This window comes from Gobio gobio (genome assembly GCF_949357685.1).
Source record: "Gobio gobio genome assembly, chromosome: 14".
Classification (NCBI taxonomy): Eukaryota; Metazoa; Chordata; class Actinopteri; order Cypriniformes; family Gobionidae; genus Gobio; species Gobio gobio.
The window spans coordinates 21,816,173-21,838,974 of NC_137107.1; the positions used below are offsets into that span (position 1 = coordinate 21,816,173).

Genomic DNA, 22,802 nt, shown 5'->3' on the forward strand with positions numbered 1-22,802 from the left:
GTTATCATGTGATCGCGACGTATGAATATTTTTTTAGGTCCCTTTTTAATGCAAGTTTATTGTTATGCTATTTTTTTATGACAACATATATGTACACACATATTAGGGCATTCTAAAAATATATATATTAAGCATATGTGAACTGCGAAAATCCATTGATTCATGGCTACACAGATCCTAGGCTGATGTTTAACTATGTAGACACACAGAACTGATACACGGATGGGGGTATAGCTCAGTGGTAGAGCATTTGACTGCAGATCAAGAGGTCCCCGGTTCAAATCCGGGTGCCCCCTCACGTTGGAAACTTTTTAAGCCCTTTTTTGTCAGAGCTAATAAACATAACGTGTATAATACATTTGTCGACGTGAAATTATTAGGCACACAAAGAAAGCCAGACAAAAGACTACACAGAACTGAGCAGTGGCGCAGCTGTAATTAACTCTAATATTATTCATTTCTGTCGTGTGAATCAATGTGACTGTCCCGAGATCATTGTTCGAAGAAATGTTTCAGTTGTTAAATTAAAGCATGGGCGATTGAAAAAGAAAAACTATTTTTTGTCCACTGCAGTTTTAGGGAGAAAATACTCAGCAATGGGGTTGAATTACGAATTTGCACATGGTTTGTCTTAAAGCATAAGTATTTCCAAGACATTACATTACAAGAATCAGGTCCAAAAAATTTGGCAGTCCATTTACAGAAAAAAAGACGGTCCCAAATGGTTTTTTAACGGATTTTGCAGGATTATTGACATGATTATATCATAGCTCGCTCTGTTTTAGCGTGTTAATTTGGTCAGGCTTATCAAAGTTGTGTGCTTGCTCTTTAGTGAAGTTTTACACATAGTTCCACAATGTGAAAAATCTTGATTTATTTTCGCCCTCACTTATATGCTTGCGCAGTCTAGGGAAAGCATACTAAATTAGTAATGTTATAGATGCTGTTGATATAAGTTTTTTTTGTTGTTGTTGTAAATCCAAGGTAGGCTAAACTTGTTTAACCCTCTATGGGACATCGTCGTTTATAAACTACGCAAAGAAAATTTTATTTCAAAATACAATAATAACGTAGGCCTAAAAAGAATATAGGCTAGTAATATCATATATGACATACCCTTCAGCCAATAAAATATAAATGTATTTGCCATATGCTTGACATTTTTGACAACAGGGAAGTGAAGGACATTAGCACATGTTAGGTCACATGCTGCCAAGGCACACACAGTGAGTTCATTTTAGACTAAAAAATGCATATAAATTCAATTTTGAAAAATACTGAAAAATACATCTAAATGTTTTTTTTTTGGGGGGGGGGGGGGGGGGGGGGGCATTTTTTATTTAAAAAAAAAAAATAATTAAAGAAAAAGAATCTGTCATGCATAAATGAAGTCCTTTTAGGGGATACATGTTTTCTGTGTAACTGGCTCTGTTCATTACTGGCAGGCAGTATAATAGCCTTTCCCCTGTGTTTTAGGTTGATGTTAGTAAGTTTTTTAGAAGACAGAGAGGAAAAGCTGTACTAGAAAGTATTGATAATAGTGATCATGACAGTAAGAAGTTGAAGATCATGGAGGATAGAAGCAATCAGGGTGATGGCAGAGATGAATGATATATAAGTCCTAGAATAGATTGTTGTGGAAGTCAGGCATTTTGGTACATTATCCTATGCCAGTTTGGAAGATGTGATGTGATCCATACTACAACCAGAGGTCAGGAAAGATGGTACTGCCTATTGCTTCACTAATGACAAGCAAATGCTCCAAAAATGAGGACTAAACAGGTCAAACTCGAGTTATGTGTGGAAAGTGTGGTCTACACTGAAAAAGAGTCGTGTGTATTTTCACTTGTGCTACAATCATTGCTTTAGAATTCCAAGAAACAATGTTTTCAATGCTTACATGGTTTCACTACTTTCCAGGCAGTGAAGTTGCATTTGAATTTGTGTCACGTTTTTGACATTTCCACATGTGAGCTCCAAATGAAATATAGTAGCTCAAGATGAAATGGAATGTGTTTTGAAACACTAAGACCTTTTCACTGCTCTTCAGCATTAGAATGCGTGTAAAGTTTCAGACAATTTGCCAAACATTTAACCTAATAAGACAAATGCTGCCTCGAAGACAAATGCATTTTGAAAGCTGCGTCCTCCGGAGGTCGCATTTGTCAGCCACATACGTCATAAAGGAAGTCAGTAACCATTATATGATTGACCGTTATTCCTAGTGACGTGTGAATTGTTGTACTTTCTTAATGAATTTGGAATGTAGTGGTCAGTTTACTGAAATAAAGCCTCACTGACGTATGCGGCCGATAAATGTGACCTCCGGAGGACGCAGCCTCCGAAATGATATGAGACAGAGCTAAAGAATGGTGTCACCCTTAAAAAGGTCAAAGGTCAGATGAAGAAAACTTAAATATATGTAAAATATAAAGTCATTTATTTTTTCTAGCTGTGCTTTCATAATTAGTCCCATAGAGGGTTAAAATTACTTTCAAATGACTTGTGAATATTGACTTTGTCAATGTAGAAATTGAGTACATGTGTCTGCTTTTTTGTGTATTGCATATATTTTGTTAAATTGTTCAAAAGAAAAATCTCTGATTCTGACACGTGTAATTCTGACAAGTTATAGTGTTAAAAATCTTAACACAATCTGCGTTAAGAGGAATAACACTCTGATTTGGCCGTATTTTAACGTTCTGAGCGCATGGTCTGAAGCATATGGCGCAGGTGCACTTAGGGTGTGTCTGAATCCACTCTTGCTAGTTTAACGACGGAAAAAACGGTCGGCGCGTCAGACGCATGGTCCAAAAGGGTTATACCTAGACTCATAATGAGTCATGTTTTTGTTTTGGCCAATGCAATAACCCAAGTCTCATCTCCCATTCCCTTTAAAAGCCAGTAGCGCTTGCACCATGGCAGATTCGCGTTTTACATGGCGGAATTTGCGAACAGAAAGACTGAACGCTTCTCCAGAGAGGAATCCTTTTATTTTTAACAAAATAGGGGGTTAGGATGATTCTAAGGGCCCACACACTTTTGGGGCCCCCAGAGATTGGTTTTATTAGTAGTAACAGTACTACTAGTAGTAATGTAATAGAAATTATAAATGTATAATCAAAGAGTTACAAATATAAAAAAATGATGGCTTATTTCTGCATTTCTGGCAAAATCCAGCAAAACGCTCCACTCACGAACCACTCACACTCATGGGTAAAATGACATTTGCTCAAATCCCACTCCTACATGAAATTTCTCCCTACTGTAGGCTACTATACTTGTTGTAGCCATTAAGAAAAGGTATTTGGTTTTATATTTATGTTTAAATATTATAATGTTATTTTTTTATGTCTATCTATGTTGTCAATCTCTGTTGATTGTAAAAAGTGAACAGCATGAGTGAGAAAGGACACATCATAAGCGCAATGCTAGGAAAGGAGACATGGAGTGGGTCAGATTGTGACCACTTCATTAAGTTTTGTTTTGTAGAAAGCCTTTCTTTAAAGTAAATTTTGTTTTGTATACATTGTATCTTAATTTTAATCAATGTTTCATCAGCATATTGGGGCATTCTGGGTTGAGCGAGCGGATATTAATTGGTCAGTATTATTTAATTGCAGACAAAGATTTTGGATAGCTAGGTTGGTGCGGTAGGTGCCCAACATCATATTCTTTCATAGGGCCCAAAATTGTTAGCGGCGCCCCTGGGCGCATATTAGTAACATGCCCTTTAAATAACAAAAAATATTGCGCCATTGACTTTAGACCAGGTTGGTCAATAGTGCAGTCGTAAGTAAAAGCAATAAGTACAAAAAAGGGCGTTGGGGGCCCACATCAATGTTTTTTTTCAGGGGGCTCAGAATTCCCTTGCTACGGCCCTGGCGCCTGGCGTCACATTGCGCCGGGTGTATGATAAGGCCCGTTGAGTTAAAAGTAGAAGTCATTTTTACAGTTCATTGATTAACAATTACCATTGCCCAATAAATATTGACTACAGTCAAACATGTGGTCATGAGGCAATCGATAATTTGCACTTTCAGTTGTTTGCTATGGGTGAAAATTTAAGTGAACTTAGGAAACTGAGGTATTCGAGGTTTTGACTTCACAGTTCAAACATTTCAATGAAATGTTGGTGTGCAAACAAGCCATCTGAAGACCTCTGGCTATTTCCTTCTCTCTGCAGATTAACGCCCCTCGCCCACACACTTTTGTCAAGACACTTTGTCATGCAAATCAAAATTCTGTCATTCTTGTGTTACTGAATGCATATGGACCTTAATATAAAGCAAATTATTAAATAAGATTTTTTGATAAAACCAGGAACAATGTCTCAGGATGCCCCAGGTAAGGCTGATTTCATTTAACACACACACTACTTGGTTCTGCATACTACATAAAATTGGTCTTATTGCCATCCAATATGTATATTTTACACCGTTTATGCTTTTTTTTTGACATAAAACAACATTAATTTAATTCATTTTTAATTCTAATTATTGCCCAATTGCCCCAGTGAATGTTTCTGGCATTGAAGAGAATGCAACTGTCGAGAAGAATTGCTCAGGAAGAGATGCTCTCCTCAGTATTGCTATAGCACTGTGGATCGCAGTCATAGCATCTGTGTTTTTTCTATATTTGTACTGGAGAAACAGTCATCTCAAACCAAGGTATTATTTTTGCTTCATTTGTTTTACATTATAATCAAGAAGAATTCCACTCATATAAATATTTTGCATATCAGCATTTGCATGTCACCCTTTTACAGTGTCCATGTTTCATACCGACATAATTCAGAGATGCAAGAGACCAACTTGCATTCCGAAAAAACTACTGATCCTACAGTCGAAAAAGGCAAGCAATACTATTACATAAATGAATGATGGTCATAAAAAGTACATTTCAAAGTATTAGAACTTTCAAAGTGTAATTTTATGCTGCATAAACAAGCTGGTTTTGTGTTATTTTTAAAATGCCATTGTCTTGTGATATATTTTAAGAGATTATTGTTTTATTTGTCACAGAGCTTGAACAAAACGAAATGGCGCATTATGAGTCCCTTAAAGGATATACAAACCGAAATGAGGGTAAGCGCACACAATCTGAGATAAATGACCCGAGATAAAGCAAAATGCACAGACGTGTTCTCTATCTGGGACCTTTAGATGCATTTTGTAAATTTGCATCTGCACACAAAGACAAGATAAACCAAAGGTCTTGACACATATGTCAGCAGTGTGTTTCCTCAGGAAGTCAGAACTCTAAATGTATATTTGATATGAGGCTGTTTTGTATGTCTGACAGTTAAATGTATTTTCTCCTTTTTAAAGATGTTTACCAGACTCTGGACACAAACCAACAGGAGCCCAGTTTAAAATGATGATTTTATCCAAGCCAAAGACTTTTAACTTGAAGGAACTTGATGGAATTATACACATAATACCATTGTTCTGGACACAACAAATAGAAGGAGAAGAGGGATTTGAAAAGTGGGTGTATAAGACACTGACGCACAAATAAATGAGAACAGAGCCTGAGATTGAAGCAGTTTAATGTCCCAACGCACTCCACCATATGGTGGATTTAGGTTGACGTCATTCTGATTAATAACAACAATAATAACAAACACAAAGAATAATACAAAACCATTTACATGACATCCTAGTTTTGTGCTGAAATACTGCAAATATATAGAGAGAGATTTCTTTACAGAGTATAAATAGGAAAATAAATAGGTGCTACATGACCATTAAAGGGATAGTTCACCCAAAAATGAAAATTGTGTTATCATTTCGCCTACTCACCTTCAAGTTGTTCCAAACCTGTATGAGTTTCTTTCTTCTGTCGAACACAAAATAAGCTATTCTGAAGTATTTTGGTAGCCATTGACAACCATAGTATTTTCCCCATCCTACTATGCAAGTCAATGCACAATGCACAAAAAAACTTTAGAAAAAAGTTATTTTTTTCTTCCCAAATCCTAGGTGAAGCCTTTTGGGTCAGAAGTGTTTGGGTAGTTTTTGTGTTACCTAGATCCTGGGTCAGACATAACAACAGGGTTTGAGTTATTATCGCGGCCTTCGCAGGCTTTTTGCGACCTCTTCAGGAGAGAGCAGTGCAGCTCTGTCAAATTGGTGCATGTCTTCGGGAAAATATAGGTTTGTGTACAATTTATTTTATCTATAAATTCTTTGCTGTGCTGTAGGCTATATCATTTAATTTTATGCAAAGCGACATACGAGGGCGCGATGTGAGACGACTGTGGCGTCGGTCTTTTCGCGTGATGGAAACGCCTGATGCCTTGCATGACATTGTATGATTTTATAAAAAAAAAAAAATACAGAATATAAATATAAAGCAAGATCCAGCGCCGTTACGGTGGAAACGGGACAACAGACTGGTCGATTACACTTAAATTACTTTTAAATGTAAATTTTTTTTTTACTTCTAATATTTGTTAAACCATCTTAAATGTAGGCAATATGTATTAAACTACATTAAATATATTTAGCTATATTTAAACTAAATATGCTATACAGTAAAATATGATCGAAAATAAAGGAATTAGCTCATGCTAACCTCAGATATATATTTATATATATACTATATATACAGATATATACTTTTATACATATATATATATATGTATAAAAGGTTACGTTTATCGGTAAACATAAATTTTTGTATGAAGTAAAAGAATAAGCTAGTATTATAGTAAAAACTAAATCAACCCATTATGCTGGGTTGAAAATAAACAACCCAATTTGCTGGGTTGTTTTTTAGAGTGTGGCTACCATCAACTGTCTGGTTACCAACATTAAAAAAAATATATATATTTTGTGTTCAACAGAAGAAAGAAACTCATACAGGTTTGGAACAACTTGAGGGCGAGTACATGATGACATTTTCATTTTTGGGTGAACCATCCCTTTAATGAAGACTATCAGTCAAACTCAAGGCTTCTTGTCAATGATTTTGCATGCTGAAGAGTCGTCCGCTTCTATAAGGTAAATTCAGGGTGATTGAAACACTTTTAGCCATTGAGATGACTTGAAAAAAGTGTTCCAATCAATCTGAATTCACCCTACTTTCCCCCTTTGTTTTAGCATTAAGGAGACCTGAGTTAATTTGTGATATAATACATGTTTTTTTTTAAGCAAGGGAAGGAACAGTTGCATATATTAGATAAAGCATGACATAACTTCCTTTAGTGGCATTCATGTGGGTGCACAAGTGCCTGTGGGCATCTCAGATCAACATGCAATGAGATCAAGATTGTAAGAGCTTTCAAAGAGCTTATTACATTCAAATGAATGCGAATAAAAGGGCTCAAGGGTTTTTGTTCCTGTGAAAATCTGCACAGGCTTTGAGAGTAATTCACATGCTTTGCAGGTGCGGTCACATTAGTGAATTTTCACGGGCATTTGTCAATAGGGCACAGTTCACAGAAGTCACTTTTAAACCGAGCAGCTTTCTAGCGAAATCTGTGTGGGGAAAGCATTCGTACCACGGTAAATGTGGCCTTTACTGTGTATTTTAAAATGGTTCTGAATTATCCAAGTACATCCTTAGTTCGTTTTTAAAGCTCTAAAGCCTTCTGCCTGTTTTTGCAAGTACCCAAGCGAAGCCTCGAATTTCCAAGCATGTGCAAAATCATGCAACGCTGGCACTAAACTGAGGGCTCCACAAACCAGGATTATAAGAAGCGATGCGTGTTTTTATACAGGGTCACTGATATCTCCTCATCTGCTTTTCTGAGCTCACAATAGAAACAGTGAGAGTGACAAAAGCAGGGTCTATCTAAAGCACGACTCTCGCACTGATAGCACTACTTTATTTGAGGTCTCTGTTGTGTGTGAAGATTTCTCTGTTTGCTCAAGATGAAGTTACGACCTTGAATATTGAGCTTGAATATTGTATTAGAACAGCAAACAACATCCTTTTCACAAACGGTTTACTGTTAATATACTTACACTCCTAGTAGGTTTGAAGCTAAATTGACTTTTTGAACATAAACATGACCTAAAGGGAACATCTACTGTCTACATATTAGTCATACAAGAATTAGGTCACTGTACATCGATACTTGTTATCAAAATATATCACATATTGCCATTCAACTTTGATATACAGCTTATTGCACGACTTTAAGATGTTGTGCAATAAGATGCATATACGATTAGAACATTTTAGATGTTGATATGATTAATTTCTGATTCCGAGTTTGTACCGAGTCCAGGGTTATTAGATGGGTTTCACTTTACTTTGATGGTCCCTTTAACACATTCTGTTGACTATAAGTAACGTTGTACCTACATGTTTTAGAGTGTTAGTAGAGTATTAGTAGACTGGTAGGGTTAGGGTTAGAATAAGTTGACATGTAGTTGAAAAGTTACTTATAGTCAACAGAATGTTCAAAAGGGACCATCAAAATAAAGTGTTACCATTAGATGGTACTCAATCTGAGTTATTGTTGCTTCCGAAATGGATCATTTCAGCAATATCACACAAGCAATAGAACTGTTCTTTTGTGTGTGTGTGTGTGTGTGTGTGTGTGTGTGTGATACTGCTTTTATACAACAGTTCAATAAATATGAGGCTACTAAAGTTCATACACAATATTGCCGTTTTTTTTGTCTTTTCTTTCTCCTTCAATAAAAAATAATGAAAGCAGAATCAACCGTTGATTCTGAGCAAAACACAGTCGAGTCAGCGATTCAATGACTTAAGCCAAAAGTATAGTTCCCTTTTCCATGCTCCACTCCAGTTCGTGGACAGTCCACATGATGTCATGATATTTTTGTCTGTGTGGACTTGTGCCTGAAAGGTTAAAGTAAAAATAAAGGGTATACTTCATTTTCTAGGTTCTGCTCCATCCTGCACACGACTGATTGCTCAAGCCTTTCAAAATTCACTCACACAGGGGCTGTTGTCTGCGCACAAGTCTGCACGGACACAAAATTAGCATCAGAGGACGGTGCAGATGGTGAAAACTACATCACGCAGACTGTCCTGAGCTGGAGTGGAAAGTCCACCACACTCATAAAGAATAGTGTAATCAAAAGTCACTAAAAAATCCCCATCACTAACATACAGGGGTGCGTTTCCCAAAAGCATCGTTAGCCAACTATGGTCGCAAGTTCCGTCGATATCAACATGGTTCAACCAGTCGGCGTTTCCCGAAACCATAGTTCCAACGAACATTCGCAAACAGCATCGCAAACTTGTGTGGTTGCAACGACAGCTCTAGACTTGTGGTTAGAAGCATAGTTTCTTGTTTGCATGTGGACTTAATAAATCCTCATTTTGAGCAAAATAAGCAAACTGACATTCAGTACAATCTATACATTTTATTTAGAATACATACAAATATAATTTATGTCTTTTAGTTTGTCAAGAGATTTAAAGCACCTTTTTTGAAGAGCGCTCATGTGCGGACGTGCACTAGTACGTAAGAACGAGCCTATTTGAATCTGGAAATAAAGCAAAATAACTGAGAAAAATAAGAATAAGTCCTCAGGTGCCACGTCCATAATTTATAGCCAAAAAATCTAGCATGAATTCGATCTCCAACTAATTCATTAAAAGCAGTTATTACTCCACCACCTGACATCATTAGCCTAACCGACCGATTTGCGCCAATGCGGTTTCGGAAAACAGTCGTGACTAGCCACTATGGTAGTTAAGCAATGAGTTGCGTCATTGTGCGGGAAACGCACCCCAGACTGACAGATTGTCTGGAACAAACAGACAAGCAAAGTAAAACAAAGTCCCAGAGCATTTGTACTCTATTGGTTAATCTACTCACTATTTCTTGTCAATGTGCGAGATTTCCAATTCAATAGCCGCTATAGATAAACAACTAGAAGAATAACAAGGTGCAGTGAACAGTTAATCTATGTCTGTCATGACAACAAGATTGGCATGGTAATGGATATGGCAATGTAATGTATTTGGTCTTGGCGGAATAGATCTGCTACGCTGCTGTTGCTGCTTCAGAGCAGCAACAACGACTGGCTACTGCCAATACATTCACAGACATGCATGTAAGCCATGCTGCTACTGCACATATAACATACATGAAATAGCCCCTAGAGCTGCAGATCTATACAGGTGGAGCTGGGGAAGGTGGAGGGTTGCTGAAAGTGTGCTGCAGACGGCTAACAGCAACCAATAGCAAGTGTTTGAATGTTGAGCAGCAAGCACATTGGCCACTGATGCCACAGCAACCAATCAGATGCTATGTAGATAACGATGCGATCGCTAACAAATTAAGTTGAGGACCTATCAGTCTGCGCCTTCTAGAGTTTCATGACAGAGCTTTGTATTTGCGCTTTAAACCCTTGTGTTAATGATTATGACGATAAATTAAAATAATATAACAAATGCCATTTTGCAATATCAAGCAGCAACAGCTAAAATAACTAGAAGCGGTTGACATCGGAAGCCTCTCACATTAAATTTGTGTTTCAAATGGCTGTCCACTCTTACATTAAAAATAAGTTGAATAGACTAACCCGACCAACCCCGACAATATTCACTCTTTTACAGAACGTCATTTCTCAGACATCCCACGACCCAACAAATGCCCATTGAACAAGTTCAAAAGTAGCGCGCAACAGATGCTGATAGGGGTAATTGATCCGACAAAACCAGACAAACATGTCTTTTGGTGTAGGTTGGTGTCTGTCAGGGCCTGCAAAGGGGCTGAATATTTCTAGTAAATTTCCAGAAACTTTCCAAAAATTCCTGGAAACTTTGCAACCCTAGTTTTACCATCAAATTTCCAGACAGGAACTAACTTTTGTATAACAGCATTTGAACTGCAGAGCATTAGGGGTTCTGACAGTTTTTGGAATGTGAGAGCACAGCACCTCAGTGTCATTTAAACACTGTTCTGCACACCTACATTCAGATATGTCAATAATCAAAAACACTGTTATTAAGGGCAATTAGGTGGGTTGTTTTTGTGAGGTCGTACTGGGGATCTTCAGTTTTTAAGTGATTTTTTTTTTTTTTAAATGCCAAAGGCCAAGGATACTTGTATATATGCTTCACATTTATTAATTTCTTTCATCTTCCCATGTCCTGATATCCCCCTCCTCAAAAGCCCATCAGGCCCCCTTGCCCGCCCAGAGCCGCTGTTGTTAGGGTGTGGGTACCGCAGGATGTTTATTACGGAATGTCTCGAAAAAAGCCAACATGCCCTTCTTCACGCTGGGAGAGGCCATTTTGGAAGATGTGTGTCCTTGGTGTCGGGGCGGGAAGCTGGAGCCATCCATGGAGTTGGCTCGTTTGACTTTGGAGCCTGCCCGCCACATTTTGGACCTCACAGGAGGAGTCTGCGCAACCAAACACTTCTGGTATTGGACCTGAAGGGGGCACCAGACATTTAGAAATACTTAAGAAGACATGATAGATTTTGCATTAAATTCTGTATCGATGCTGTGAAACTATGACATAAGTGTGGGATATTTTGTCAATTATGCAGGGTTGAAAGTCAAATAAATGTAGTATTGCCTCACCATGCATGCAGCCTGAACTGCCTCAGAGATGATCCCAGCGTCGGGCTCACACCAGAACACATGGCACTCAAAGCGCTGGGTTCCAGCATCCACTATGACCGCAAAAGTGTGTGTGTCATGACCCACACCTAGGAAAGTTAAGTAACGTACTTGGCATTCCCAAAATGGGTCGTCTCCATCCTGAAATAAAGTTAGAGGGGAAAGAAAGAGTGAAAAACATGCATGCAGAGCATACTGCAATGGTCCCTGTAGGCTAGGTTGTGCACTTGACTTTTCATTTCATGTGTAATGAACTTTTCATCTGTGATTGTTTTTTTGCAGAAAAAAATTAGAATGAATTTATGAAACTAGACACCACTTGATGAATTAAACATAGTTAAGTGACAACATTGTAGCATACTACTCTCTGAAACCCATTGTTGCATAGCAAATACTGTTTTGCATGCTATTGAAAAATACCAACAGAAGAAACCCACGTCCATATAGGTGTGCAGCATCAAAAATACTAATATAAAACTTGTGTAGTGTTTTTTAAACATTAGGCAGTATACAGTACAACTCGTACAGTATGAAGTACGCAAGTATTCTATCCTGAGCATAGCCTATTAGTACGCAAATGGAAAAAGCCTTAATGTCAGTTACTCTCACCTCTCCTCTCCATAAAGACAGAACTTTATCAGATACATGGATGACTATCGGCTCCCACTCATCTCTGTCTCTGGAGTGCATGATACTCTCAATAGCTCTGTTCAACACTTCCATTCCTGTCAGCATAAAAACACATTAAAGGATTAGTTCACTTCAAATTGAAAAGAAATAAAGTTTTTTGAGAAAAGCCAGGATTTTTCTTCACATAATGGTTTTCAATTGAAACCAATGGATTCAAGGTCTCCAAATCAATGCAGTTTTAAAGGGCTTCAGAGGGCTCTGCTCGATCCCAGCCTAGGAATAGGGTCGTTTTCTAAAAATAATAAACATTTATATACTTTTTAACCTCAAATGCACAACTTCGGTGTTGTTATTCTTCACTGTGTATGACGTCATCTGCGTACGAGGAAGTACCGACCCAGTGTAGATATTAAACCTAACGTGCAAAGACTAAATCAAACGCCCTTCAACTAAAATAAAGGTTAAACAGCGGACAGTTTTTCGGTACTTCCACCTACACCACGGACGTGATCTTTCCGACATGATGACGTCAGTGAAGAAGAACAACACTGAAGTCGCGCATTTGAGGTTAAAAAGTATATAAATGTTTATTTTTTTTAGAAAATGACCAATGGTTTCGCTAGATAAGACCCTATTCCTCAGCTGGGATCGTGCAGAGCCTCTGAAGCCCTTCGAAACTGCATTGATTTGGACCTTCAAACTGTTGGTTGCCATTAAAAATCACAATGTGAAGAAAAATCCCCAAAAAACGTAATTTCTTTTCGACTGAAAATCTTGGATTGAATTTTTCATTTTGAAGTGAACTAATCCTTTAACCACAAACCCATACAAAACATCACTACCAGGGCCATACATGACTTTCTTTTATGTTTAAGCTAGGGTTTCCAGGTCCCTAATCAGCCACCAAAGTAATTATCAACCTGGTTTTAGAGCTTAATCTTAATGGCCAAAATTTGGCTTTTGGTCTTCATTGAGAAAGTCTGATCTTTTAAAACTGTTTGATACAGGTCCAAATTCATGATGTGTGTTGTGCTACATGGCCTGATTTCACAGACAAGGCTTAAATTAGACATAAAAGTAGCTTTTATAAAAGTGCCTTAGAAAAAAAATATTACTGGTGTGCATCTTGAGACAAAACAATGGCACCGGCATATTTGAACCCTTATCCTTCCCTCGGGTTATTTAAAAATATATATATATTTCAAAATTGAGTGATCATTGGAGTGGTCCAAGACCTTAGGACTTTTGTCCCACTTGAACCACAAATACACAAAAAACTGACTGGATTCGAAGGGTTTATGTGGTTATAATAATATAAAAAAAAATCCTTCCTTCCCGGGTCAATTTGACCCCCTTATGAATGAATGGAATGCGAGGAATTTCAGGAAACATAGAAAAAAAGAGCTCAAAATTAATACAAAAAATGCTAAAACTTTACCAAAAATGGTTTTATAATATCTACATATGTATCTGAATGAATACAGAAGAGATAAACTGGAGAACTGACTTCAGGACCCAGCGGAACATCTCATTTGCTCCATCTGGTGGCAAGAGTCATGAAATATCATGTTGTCATTATTTTTTTCCACAAGAGGTCGGCAGAGACAACCAAATTGACCCAATGTGAGATACTTTGAGCTGGTTATGCATGTTTCGGAGAGTTATTTTGAATTTAATTTGAAAGAATACAAAGAATGTGCTTAAATTACAATAATTATTCATAAAATCTAGCAATTTAAAAGTAAATATATATTTTTTAAAATCTCCAAAAAGATTGCATTAAAAAAATTGAAAAAATATTATAAAAATGAAATGATATAAGCTTTCTAGACCAAAAAAAGTATAATTTTAGGGCTTCGGGTCATTTTGACCAGCAAGGGAAGGATTTGTTACAGGTTGCGAGGGAAGGATAAGGATATGTCACTGCAAGTTGCTTTCAGTGAAGTCAGCTCAAACATGCATTTTAGTCTGGGACATGGCATGGGTTTTAAGAGTATTACAGAGATTATTTGAAAAAAAAAAAAAAAAAAAAAAAAAAAATCCTTTCATTCCAGTGTAAAAGGGGTTTATTAGATATTTGAATGGCCCAAATCACTCTCACCCATTGCTCTGGATACAGGCAGGTTCCCAATGTACTCCACCTCAAACTTCTGCACCCTTTGTCTCACTGCATCCAGGAAGTCAACTGGAAAGCACACATCAAACAGTCTCATGAAAAAATACAATTTGCAGTTAAGTCAACCAGCCAATATGCTTTAAAAGACAACACTTTCTCAAAAAGGCAGATGTTGTACCTTGGCGGGGCAAGTCTTCTGGGGAGATACTCTCCATGGTGAGAGAACGGGCCATAGAGGGCTGCAGCGCCGCCTTCTCTGCCATGATCTGAAAACACCAATCACAAACAAACCGCCATCTTTGAAATATGGATATTTTTGATCATGAATGTTAATGTTAATAGAGATCATGTGATTTTACCTTGGAGCACATCTCATGCAGGGCAGATGCGATGGTCTTGGCTGGAGCGCTGCAGCGGAACACATGGCACTTGAGCATGCAGGTGTCTTTATCACTGGCCACGAAGGCAAAGTCCCTACAGGAAGACCAGGAGACTGGAGTAAATACTTAACACAGTGACTTTCATGCACTAAACATATACATAATATCCACATTTATATATACAGTATATAATCAGCCACTATTTATGGTCATGAAACGAATGGTTAAGGAATACAAAAATATTTTTTTAGGTTGCACTCATTGATCTCTTTGATCAGTGGTTGCACTTTATTTCAATAAACCACATTCAACATTCTACAAACTAGCCTATAAGTAACTTTGCAACTACATGTCAACTTACTCATAGTATTAGTAGACTTAAAGAATCAAGGGTTAGGGTTAATAAGTTTACATGTACTTGCAAAGTTACTTAGAAGAATGTCTGTTGAGGGACAGTCTTAGCTTTAGCAAGTATTAGCAGATATTAAGGAGACAGTTAATGACTAGTTTGACGTAGTTGCAAAGTTACTTATAGTTAATAGAATGTCTAAAGTGGACAGTCCATCACAGTGCTCACACACACATTCACACTTATGGAGAATTTAGTGTCCCCAATTCACCTACGCTCCATGTTTGAGTGCAACCAGAGCACCCAGAAGAACGCAAAATAATTACAGGGAGAACATGCAAACTCCGCACAGAAAGGCCTCTTGGCTCGAAACATTTTTGAAATATTATTACAATGTAAAATGACTGTTTTCTATTTTTAATATATTTTAAAATGTAATTTATTCCTGTGTTGGCAAAGTTGAATTTTCAGCATCATTACATGATTTTGTGGCTATATCAAGGTTGAACATTTCTGTAGAAAGCGTGATACATTACATATACACTCACCTAAAGGATTATTAGGAACACCATACTAATACTGTGTTTGACCCCCTTTCACCTTCAGAACTGCCTTAATTCTACGTGGCATTGATTCAACAAGGTGCTGAAAGCATTCTTTAGAAATGTTGGCCCATATTGATAGGATAGCATCTTGCAGTTGTTGGAGATTTGTGGGATGCACATCCAGGGTACGAAGCTCCCGTTCCACCACATCCCAAAGGTGCTCTATTGGGTTGAGATCTGGTGACTGTGGGGGCCATTTTAGTACAGTGAACTCATTGTCATGTTCAAGAAACCAATTTGAAATGATTTGAGTGATGATGGGTACATGGTGGTCATAAAGGGATGGACATGGTCAGAAACAATGCTCAGGTAGGCCATGGCATTTAAACGATGCCCAATTGGCACTAAGGGGCCTAAAGTGTGCCAAGAAAACATCCCCCCCACCATTACACCACCACCACCAGCCTGCACAGTGGTAACAAGGCATGATGGATCCATGTTCTCATTCTGTTTACGCCAAATTCTGACTCCACCATCTGAATGTCTCAAAAGAAATCGAGACTCATCAGACCAGGCAACATTTTTCCAGTCTTCAACTGTCCAATTTTGGTGAGCTCGTGCAAATTGTAGCCTCTTTTTCCTATTTGTAGTGGAGATGAGTGTTACCCGGTGGGGTTTTCTGCTGTTGTAGCCCATCCGCCTCAAGGTTATGCGTGTTGTGGCTTCACAAATGCTTCGGTTGTAACGAGTGGTTATTTCAGTCAAAGTTGCTCTTCTATCAGCTTGAATCAGTCAGCCCATTCTCCTCTGACCTCTAGCATCAACAAGGGATTTTCGCCCACAGGACTGCCACATACTGGATGTTTTTCCCTTTTCACACCATTCTTTGTAAACCCTAGAAATGGTTGTGTGTGAAAATCCCAGTAATTGAGCAGATTGTGAAATACTCAGACCGGCCCGTCTGGCACCAACAACCATGCCACGCTCAAAATTGCTTAAATCACCTTTCTTTCCCATTCTGACATTCAGTTTGGAGTTCAGGAGATTGTCTTGACCAGGACCACACCCCTAAATGCATTGAAGCAACTGCCAAGTTATTGGTTGATTAGATAATTGCATTAATGAGAAATTGAACAGGTGTTCCTAATAATCCTTTAGGTGAGTGTGTATCCATACTATGGCATCATGATGAATTGCGTTTGACTTTGCCACAAGCATGCTGGATGGCCACAATAGTAAGCAGCCCTTCTAAGAATAGGGCCAAAATAAAAATAGGACAAAAAACACTGCAAGCAGGAAAGACATTGGCCAGCTGGGTATTTACAAAGTGATGCCATCTCTAATCTCCTAACATTAACCTTAGAAAGTCTCTCTTAGCTGACTTTTAGCGGCAATATCAGATGTCAATGTTCTATAAATACAGATCGATCGGCGTTTCTGGGCAGTATGATTTTCCAATTCTATATGCAACGCAACTGTGCTGGTCCCCTGATTCTTCAACACCTAAAGCTGCATGCTGGCTTCTTCAAAGAGAAAGCTTTATTCATGAATATTACATTGGAGAAATGTAGAGCACTGGTGCTTCATCCGACGTGCAGCTCAAGCTCACACAGCATACTGATGCATGTGAAATCCAGCATTCGTTTACTCTCAACTATTAAGGGAAAACATGCAAGTCAAACAGAATAACAAATGAGTTTGTCTGGTTAGTAAAGAGACAGATGGAAACCTTCATTGTGTGAATATGGAGTCATATCAGTCCCTGCTGATGATAGAGCTCAGGGCTCCATATACTCTTAGTCAGAGTTATCTAGACTGTAAGGGTCTATTTTGGGGTTTGTGATCTGAGCACAATCTCACAATATGAATAAGGCGTAAAGACGATCTCATTGGCACATGCCAACATGCTCTAATGATGGTCCCATTACAAACTAATCTGTTCCCCCTCTGTCCAAACAATTGGTTTGATTGGCAGAATCATCTGCATTTATTGTTTGTTTGAACACAGGGCAGGGTATTTCTGAGTCATGCAAAGCAAACATTTAAATAAATATATCATCATCGGTTTAATTGCATTATACTTTTTGCATTTAGTACAATTTACACAACCTGAGATGCATGACAGTAAAGAAATGAAAGAAAACATGGCTACTGAAGAGCGCTACTTCACGACCACGACATCACGAGACATGTTTTCTAGTCTAATTGAAAAAAGAAAAAGTGCAGTTATTACCTGTCTCTGTTTTCACGAGTGGTGGTTTAAAAAAGAAAAAGGAAACAAAGGTTAATAATAGTTAAAATAAATGTTTTAGCAAGCTAAAGACCCTTGTGGAAAAAAAAGTGCATTTTAGCATACTTTTTACAGAAATAATGTTTTAAATTTAAAATTAAAAGAGCATATTGAATCAAACTGAATCTAATGTTTTATGACACTTAATGTTAATTGTAATTACATGAAAATGTATTACAGTTAAACATTTTATTGCATGCAATTAGACTTTGAAGTGCTTTTTTGACCCACTTATGCAGGTGGTTGTTATGTGGGTGCTAGGGCACTTGGGGTGGTTGCTAGGGTGTTTCTATGCAGTTGCTAAGGTACTTGGCGTGTTTGCTAGGGTGTTGCTATGAGGTTGCTAGGGTACTCAGGTGGTGGCTAGGGTGGTTGCTATGCGGTTGCTAAGGTACTTGGGGTGGTTGCTATGCGGTTGCTAGGGTACTCTGTGGTTGCTAGGGTCTTGCAATGTGGTTACTAGGGTACTCAGGTGGTTGCTAGGGTGGTTGCTATGTTGTTGCTAGGGTACTCGGGTGGTTGCTAGGGTACTTGGGTGGTTGCTAAGGTCTTGCTACGTGGTTGCTAGGGTACTCTGGGTGGTTTCTATGGTGTTGCTATGTGGTTGCTAGGGCACTTGGGTGGTAGCTAAGGTGTTCTGGGTGGGTGGTAGCTATGGTGTTCTGGGTGGTTGCTACACAGTTGACAGGATGTTCTGCAGTTGCTATGGTATTCTGGGTGGTTGCTACGGTGTTCTGGGTGGTTGCTATGGTGTTCTGGGTGGTTGCTATGAGATGGATAGAAATAGTTAGATAGATAGATAGATAGATAGATAGATAGATAGATAGATAGATAGATAGATAGATAGATAGATAGATAGATAGATAGATAGATAGATAGATAGATAGATAGATAGATAGATAGATAGATAGATAGATAGATAGATAGATAGATAGATAGATAGATAGATAGAAATAGTCAGATGATAGATAGATAGATAGATAGATAGATAGATAGATAGATAGATAGATAGATAGATAGATAGATAGATAGATAGATAGATAGATAGATAGATAGATAGATAGATAGATAGATAGATGCTAAGGTCTTGCTATGTGGTTGCTAGGGTACTCAGGTGGTTGCTAGGGTGGTTGCTATGCGGTTGCTAAGGTACTTGGGGTGGTTGCTATTCGGTTGCTAAGGTACTTGGGGTGGTTGTTAGGTTGGTTGCTATGCGGTTGCTAGGATACTCTGCGTGGTTGCTAGGGTCTTGCTATGTGGTTGCTAGGGTGGTTGCTAAGGTCTTGCTACGTGGTTGCTAGGGTACTCAGCTGGTTGCTAGGGTGGTTGCTATGGTACTCTGGTGGTTGCTAGGGTACGCAGGTGGTTGTTATTATTTTAATATATTTGCAATTACACATTTCTAATGACTAATTAGCAATTTAGTAATGTATTTAAAATACATTAACTTATCGAATATCGAATAACAGACTACAGTTAAACTTATTATCAAGTACTTTCCATGTGCTTTAGTGTGTGAGTCAACACATCACAATAAGTGTATTTAAAATGTATTTTAAAGTAAAACTTTTATTGTGACATTATTACAAAGTGCACTTTTTAATGATGTCATGATAGTTTAAAAAAAAGTATTTTTCATTAATATTATACTATCTGCAAGAACAGCTTTATACTTTTACTTTTTTATACTTTTTAAAAGTGTACTTTGAAGTACACTACAAGGGGAGCTACTCTACTCTCTAGTCAGCTGTAATAGCTTTCAACAACAGACAAATCAAAAACAAAAGCAAAACAGTTCAAGCTAAACATTTCCTATTATAGATTGGATTGCAAATACTCATCATCAGTGGCTCTGTGTTTTACAGGAAAACAACAACTCAACTCAAAATAGCTACATTGGGCTTCACTTCAAGTGTAAATTTAAAAAAGCTCTCCGTTTTCAAAGACCTGCCACTGCCTGTCACTGAATGAGGAAATATGATTGAAATGAAGGGCTGTATCGACCCTTTTTCATTTAGTGGGCTCGTAAATTTTCTGTTAAACTGTGGCGAACGGAGTCTCTGGAGAAATCCATATTTATTCTATGTGCGATAGCATTGAAAAGGAATTTTAGACCCAGAAATAGAAGAATGGTACAGGTCAGTCTACCTGCCATTGTTGCAGCCCACCCCCCACACACGGATGTTGATTATGGGCTGACAATGGATGAGGCTGCGGTCCACAGGGTCCATTAGACTGAGAGTGTCCTTCTTGAGCACCATCATCATATCCTGACCCTGAACACACACACACACACACACACACAAACGCGCGTATGCTTTGAGTGGTTACCATGACCTTCTGTAAGAGCTAGGCTAACTGCGCTTACCTGAGGCGATTTATTATAATTCGAAATTAATCGTAAAATAGCATGTAAACCATTTGAAACTTGCTAATGGATATAGAACAAAATATATAGGTTTTGTGCAATTACAGGGCTAGCATGCTAGTACTGCTATTACGCCTGTCTGAATTAATTCAACGGATCTCGAAGGACATTGGTGGGCCCCAGCTAAGCACATCTCATCTATTCTAGGTCACGTGTATGATTCAAGGCTGTTCTCACCTCTCCCCAGGCGCCGACCTCGTCCCGGCCCTCTGCTTTACTGTGAGAGAGCTGCTGGATGCAGTTGTTCACTGCCAGACTGCTCTTGCCAGGGGTCAATTCTTCCTCCGGGATCTCAACCCAACCCAGTGAACGCACAGCAAAACACTGAAAGACAAATTGAGAGATTCTCCTAACAGTGCTCATACTTTAGAGAGACTATATATGGCGCCAACTATGTTGACACTTGTTGCTAAATCCATTGGCATTAATAGTGAGTTGGATCTCCCTAATTCTTCAGAGAAACCTTTCCACTTTATGTATTAACAGTAAAAAAAATAATAAAAAAAATTAAGTTACTGTGAAATATAGTGGCAATTGAGAAATACAGTAGTGGACAAAAGTGATGTCCGCCTAGGAGAATTGACATCTTCACCCTTTATTCAAATATTACAAAAAAAAATTTTTTAAATTTGTTTGCGTAGTTGTACTTGGAGTCAGTTGTTTTATTTTTGATAACTGGTAACGCAATGAAACAGGCCAAATTGTGCAGACTTTTTTGGCCAAGATTTCATGCAAATAAATTATGAAAACATTCAAAAATAAGAGAGAATCAATAAAATATTAATAACTGATTTTGTTGTAGTAAATGTATGCTTTTTCATGGGAACTTTTTGTTTTTTCCAATCATATATATATATATATAAAATATATACATATACACTGATCAGGCATAGCATTATGACCACCTTCCTAATATTGTGTTCGTCCCGCTTTTGCTGCCAAAACAGTCCTGACCCGTCGAGGCATGAACTCCACTAGACCCCAGAAGGTGGGCTGTGGTATCTGGCACCAAGATGTTAGCAGCAGATCCTTTAAGTCCTGTAAGTTGCGAGGTGGAGCCTCCATTGTTCGGACTTGTTTGTTCAGCACATCCCACAGATGCTCGATTGGATTGAGATCTGGGGAATTTGGAGGCCAAGTCAACACCTCAAACTCATTGTGCTCCTCAAACCATTCCTGAACCATTTTTGCTTTATGGCAGGTCGCATTATACTTCTGAAAGAGGCCACAGCCACCAGGGAATACCATTTCCATGAAAGGGTGTACATGGTCTACAACAATAGTTAGGTAGGTGGTACGTGTCAAAGTAACATCCACATGGACGGCAGGACCCAAGATTTCCCAGAACATTGCCCAAAGCATCACACTGGCTCCGCCGGCTTGCCTTCTTCCCAAAGTGCATCCTGATGCCATGCGTTCCCCAGGTAAGCAACGCACACGCACCCGGCCATCTACGTGATTCATCAGACACAGCCAACTTCTTCCATTGCTCCGTGGTCCAGTTCTGAAGCTGTTGGCGCTTTTGGCGGTGGACAGGGGTCAGCAAACTCAGCATGGGCACCCTGACTGGTCTGCGGCTATGCACCCCATTAGGCAACAAACTGCGATGCACTGTGTATTCTGACACCTTTCAATCAGAACCAGCATTAAAGGGGCTATATGCAACTTTTTCCCCGAAATAAACGTAACAATAGCCTTTTTATTTTACCATTTATGACTCAAACATCTCCTGATGAGCATACTGACACCTTGTCCGCTCACAGTGGGTGCACCTATAAGCCTGTATCCTATTTTTCCTATTTTCTGGCGGGTCGTCTTTTCCCGCACTGTCTGCGGATGTGACGTCACCACCGCTGCGAGAGCGAGCAGAAAATGAGAGCAGTTCTGTTTTTCGGCCACAGGTGTCAGTCGCGAGTTTAAATTTCAGAAAAACGCATATAGCCCCTTTAACTTCTTGAGCAATTTGAGCTACAGTAAATCGTTTGATTGATCGGACCACACAGGCCAGCCTTCGCTCCCCATGTGCATCAATGAGCCTTAGCCGCCCATGACCCTGTCGCTGGTTCATTATTGTTCCTTCCTTGGACAACTTTTGATAGATACTGACCACTGCAGACCGAGAACACCCCAAAAGAACTGCAGTTTTGGAGATGCTCTGACGCAGTTGTCTAGCCATCACAATTTGGCCCTTGTCAAATTCGGTCAAATCCTTACACTTGCCCATTTTCCTGCTTCTAACACATCAACTTTGAGGGCAAAATGTTCCCTTGCTGCCTAATATATCCCACCCACTAACAGGTGCTGTGATGAGAGATAATCAGTGTTATTCACTTCACGTCATAATGTTATGCCTAATTGGTGTATGTATATATATATATATATATATATATATATATATATATATATATATATATATATATATATATATATATATATATACATATATATATATATATATATATACATATATATATATATATATACATATATATATATATAT

The 22,802-nt window shown here is 38.4% G+C and overlaps 1 protein-coding gene across 2 annotated transcripts in view; it reads right to left on the reverse strand.

Annotated features, from left to right (window-relative positions):
- Positions 1-11,021: 11,021 nt before the first annotated feature.
- Positions 11,022-22,802, reverse strand: part of apbb3 (amyloid beta (A4) precursor protein-binding, family B, member 3) — a 38,204-nt gene continuing 26,423 nt past the window's right edge. For both annotated transcript variants that reach the window (XM_079835276.1, XM_079835277.1), the window contains 8 exons: positions 20,480-20,626; positions 20,023-20,150; positions 14,670-14,784; positions 14,489-14,576; positions 14,296-14,379; positions 12,174-12,289; positions 11,526-11,705; positions 11,022-11,372 (listed from right to left, as the gene is read on the reverse strand). In XM_079835276.1, coding sequence (XP_079691402.1) covers positions 11,148-11,372; positions 11,526-11,705; positions 12,174-12,289; positions 14,296-14,379; positions 14,489-14,576; positions 14,670-14,784; positions 20,023-20,150; positions 20,480-20,626 — 1,083 coding nt within the window. In that variant the 3' untranslated portion in view covers positions 11,022-11,147. The remainder of the gene's footprint in view (positions 11,373-11,525; positions 11,706-12,173; positions 12,290-14,295; positions 14,380-14,488; positions 14,577-14,669; positions 14,785-20,022; positions 20,151-20,479; positions 20,627-22,802) is intronic.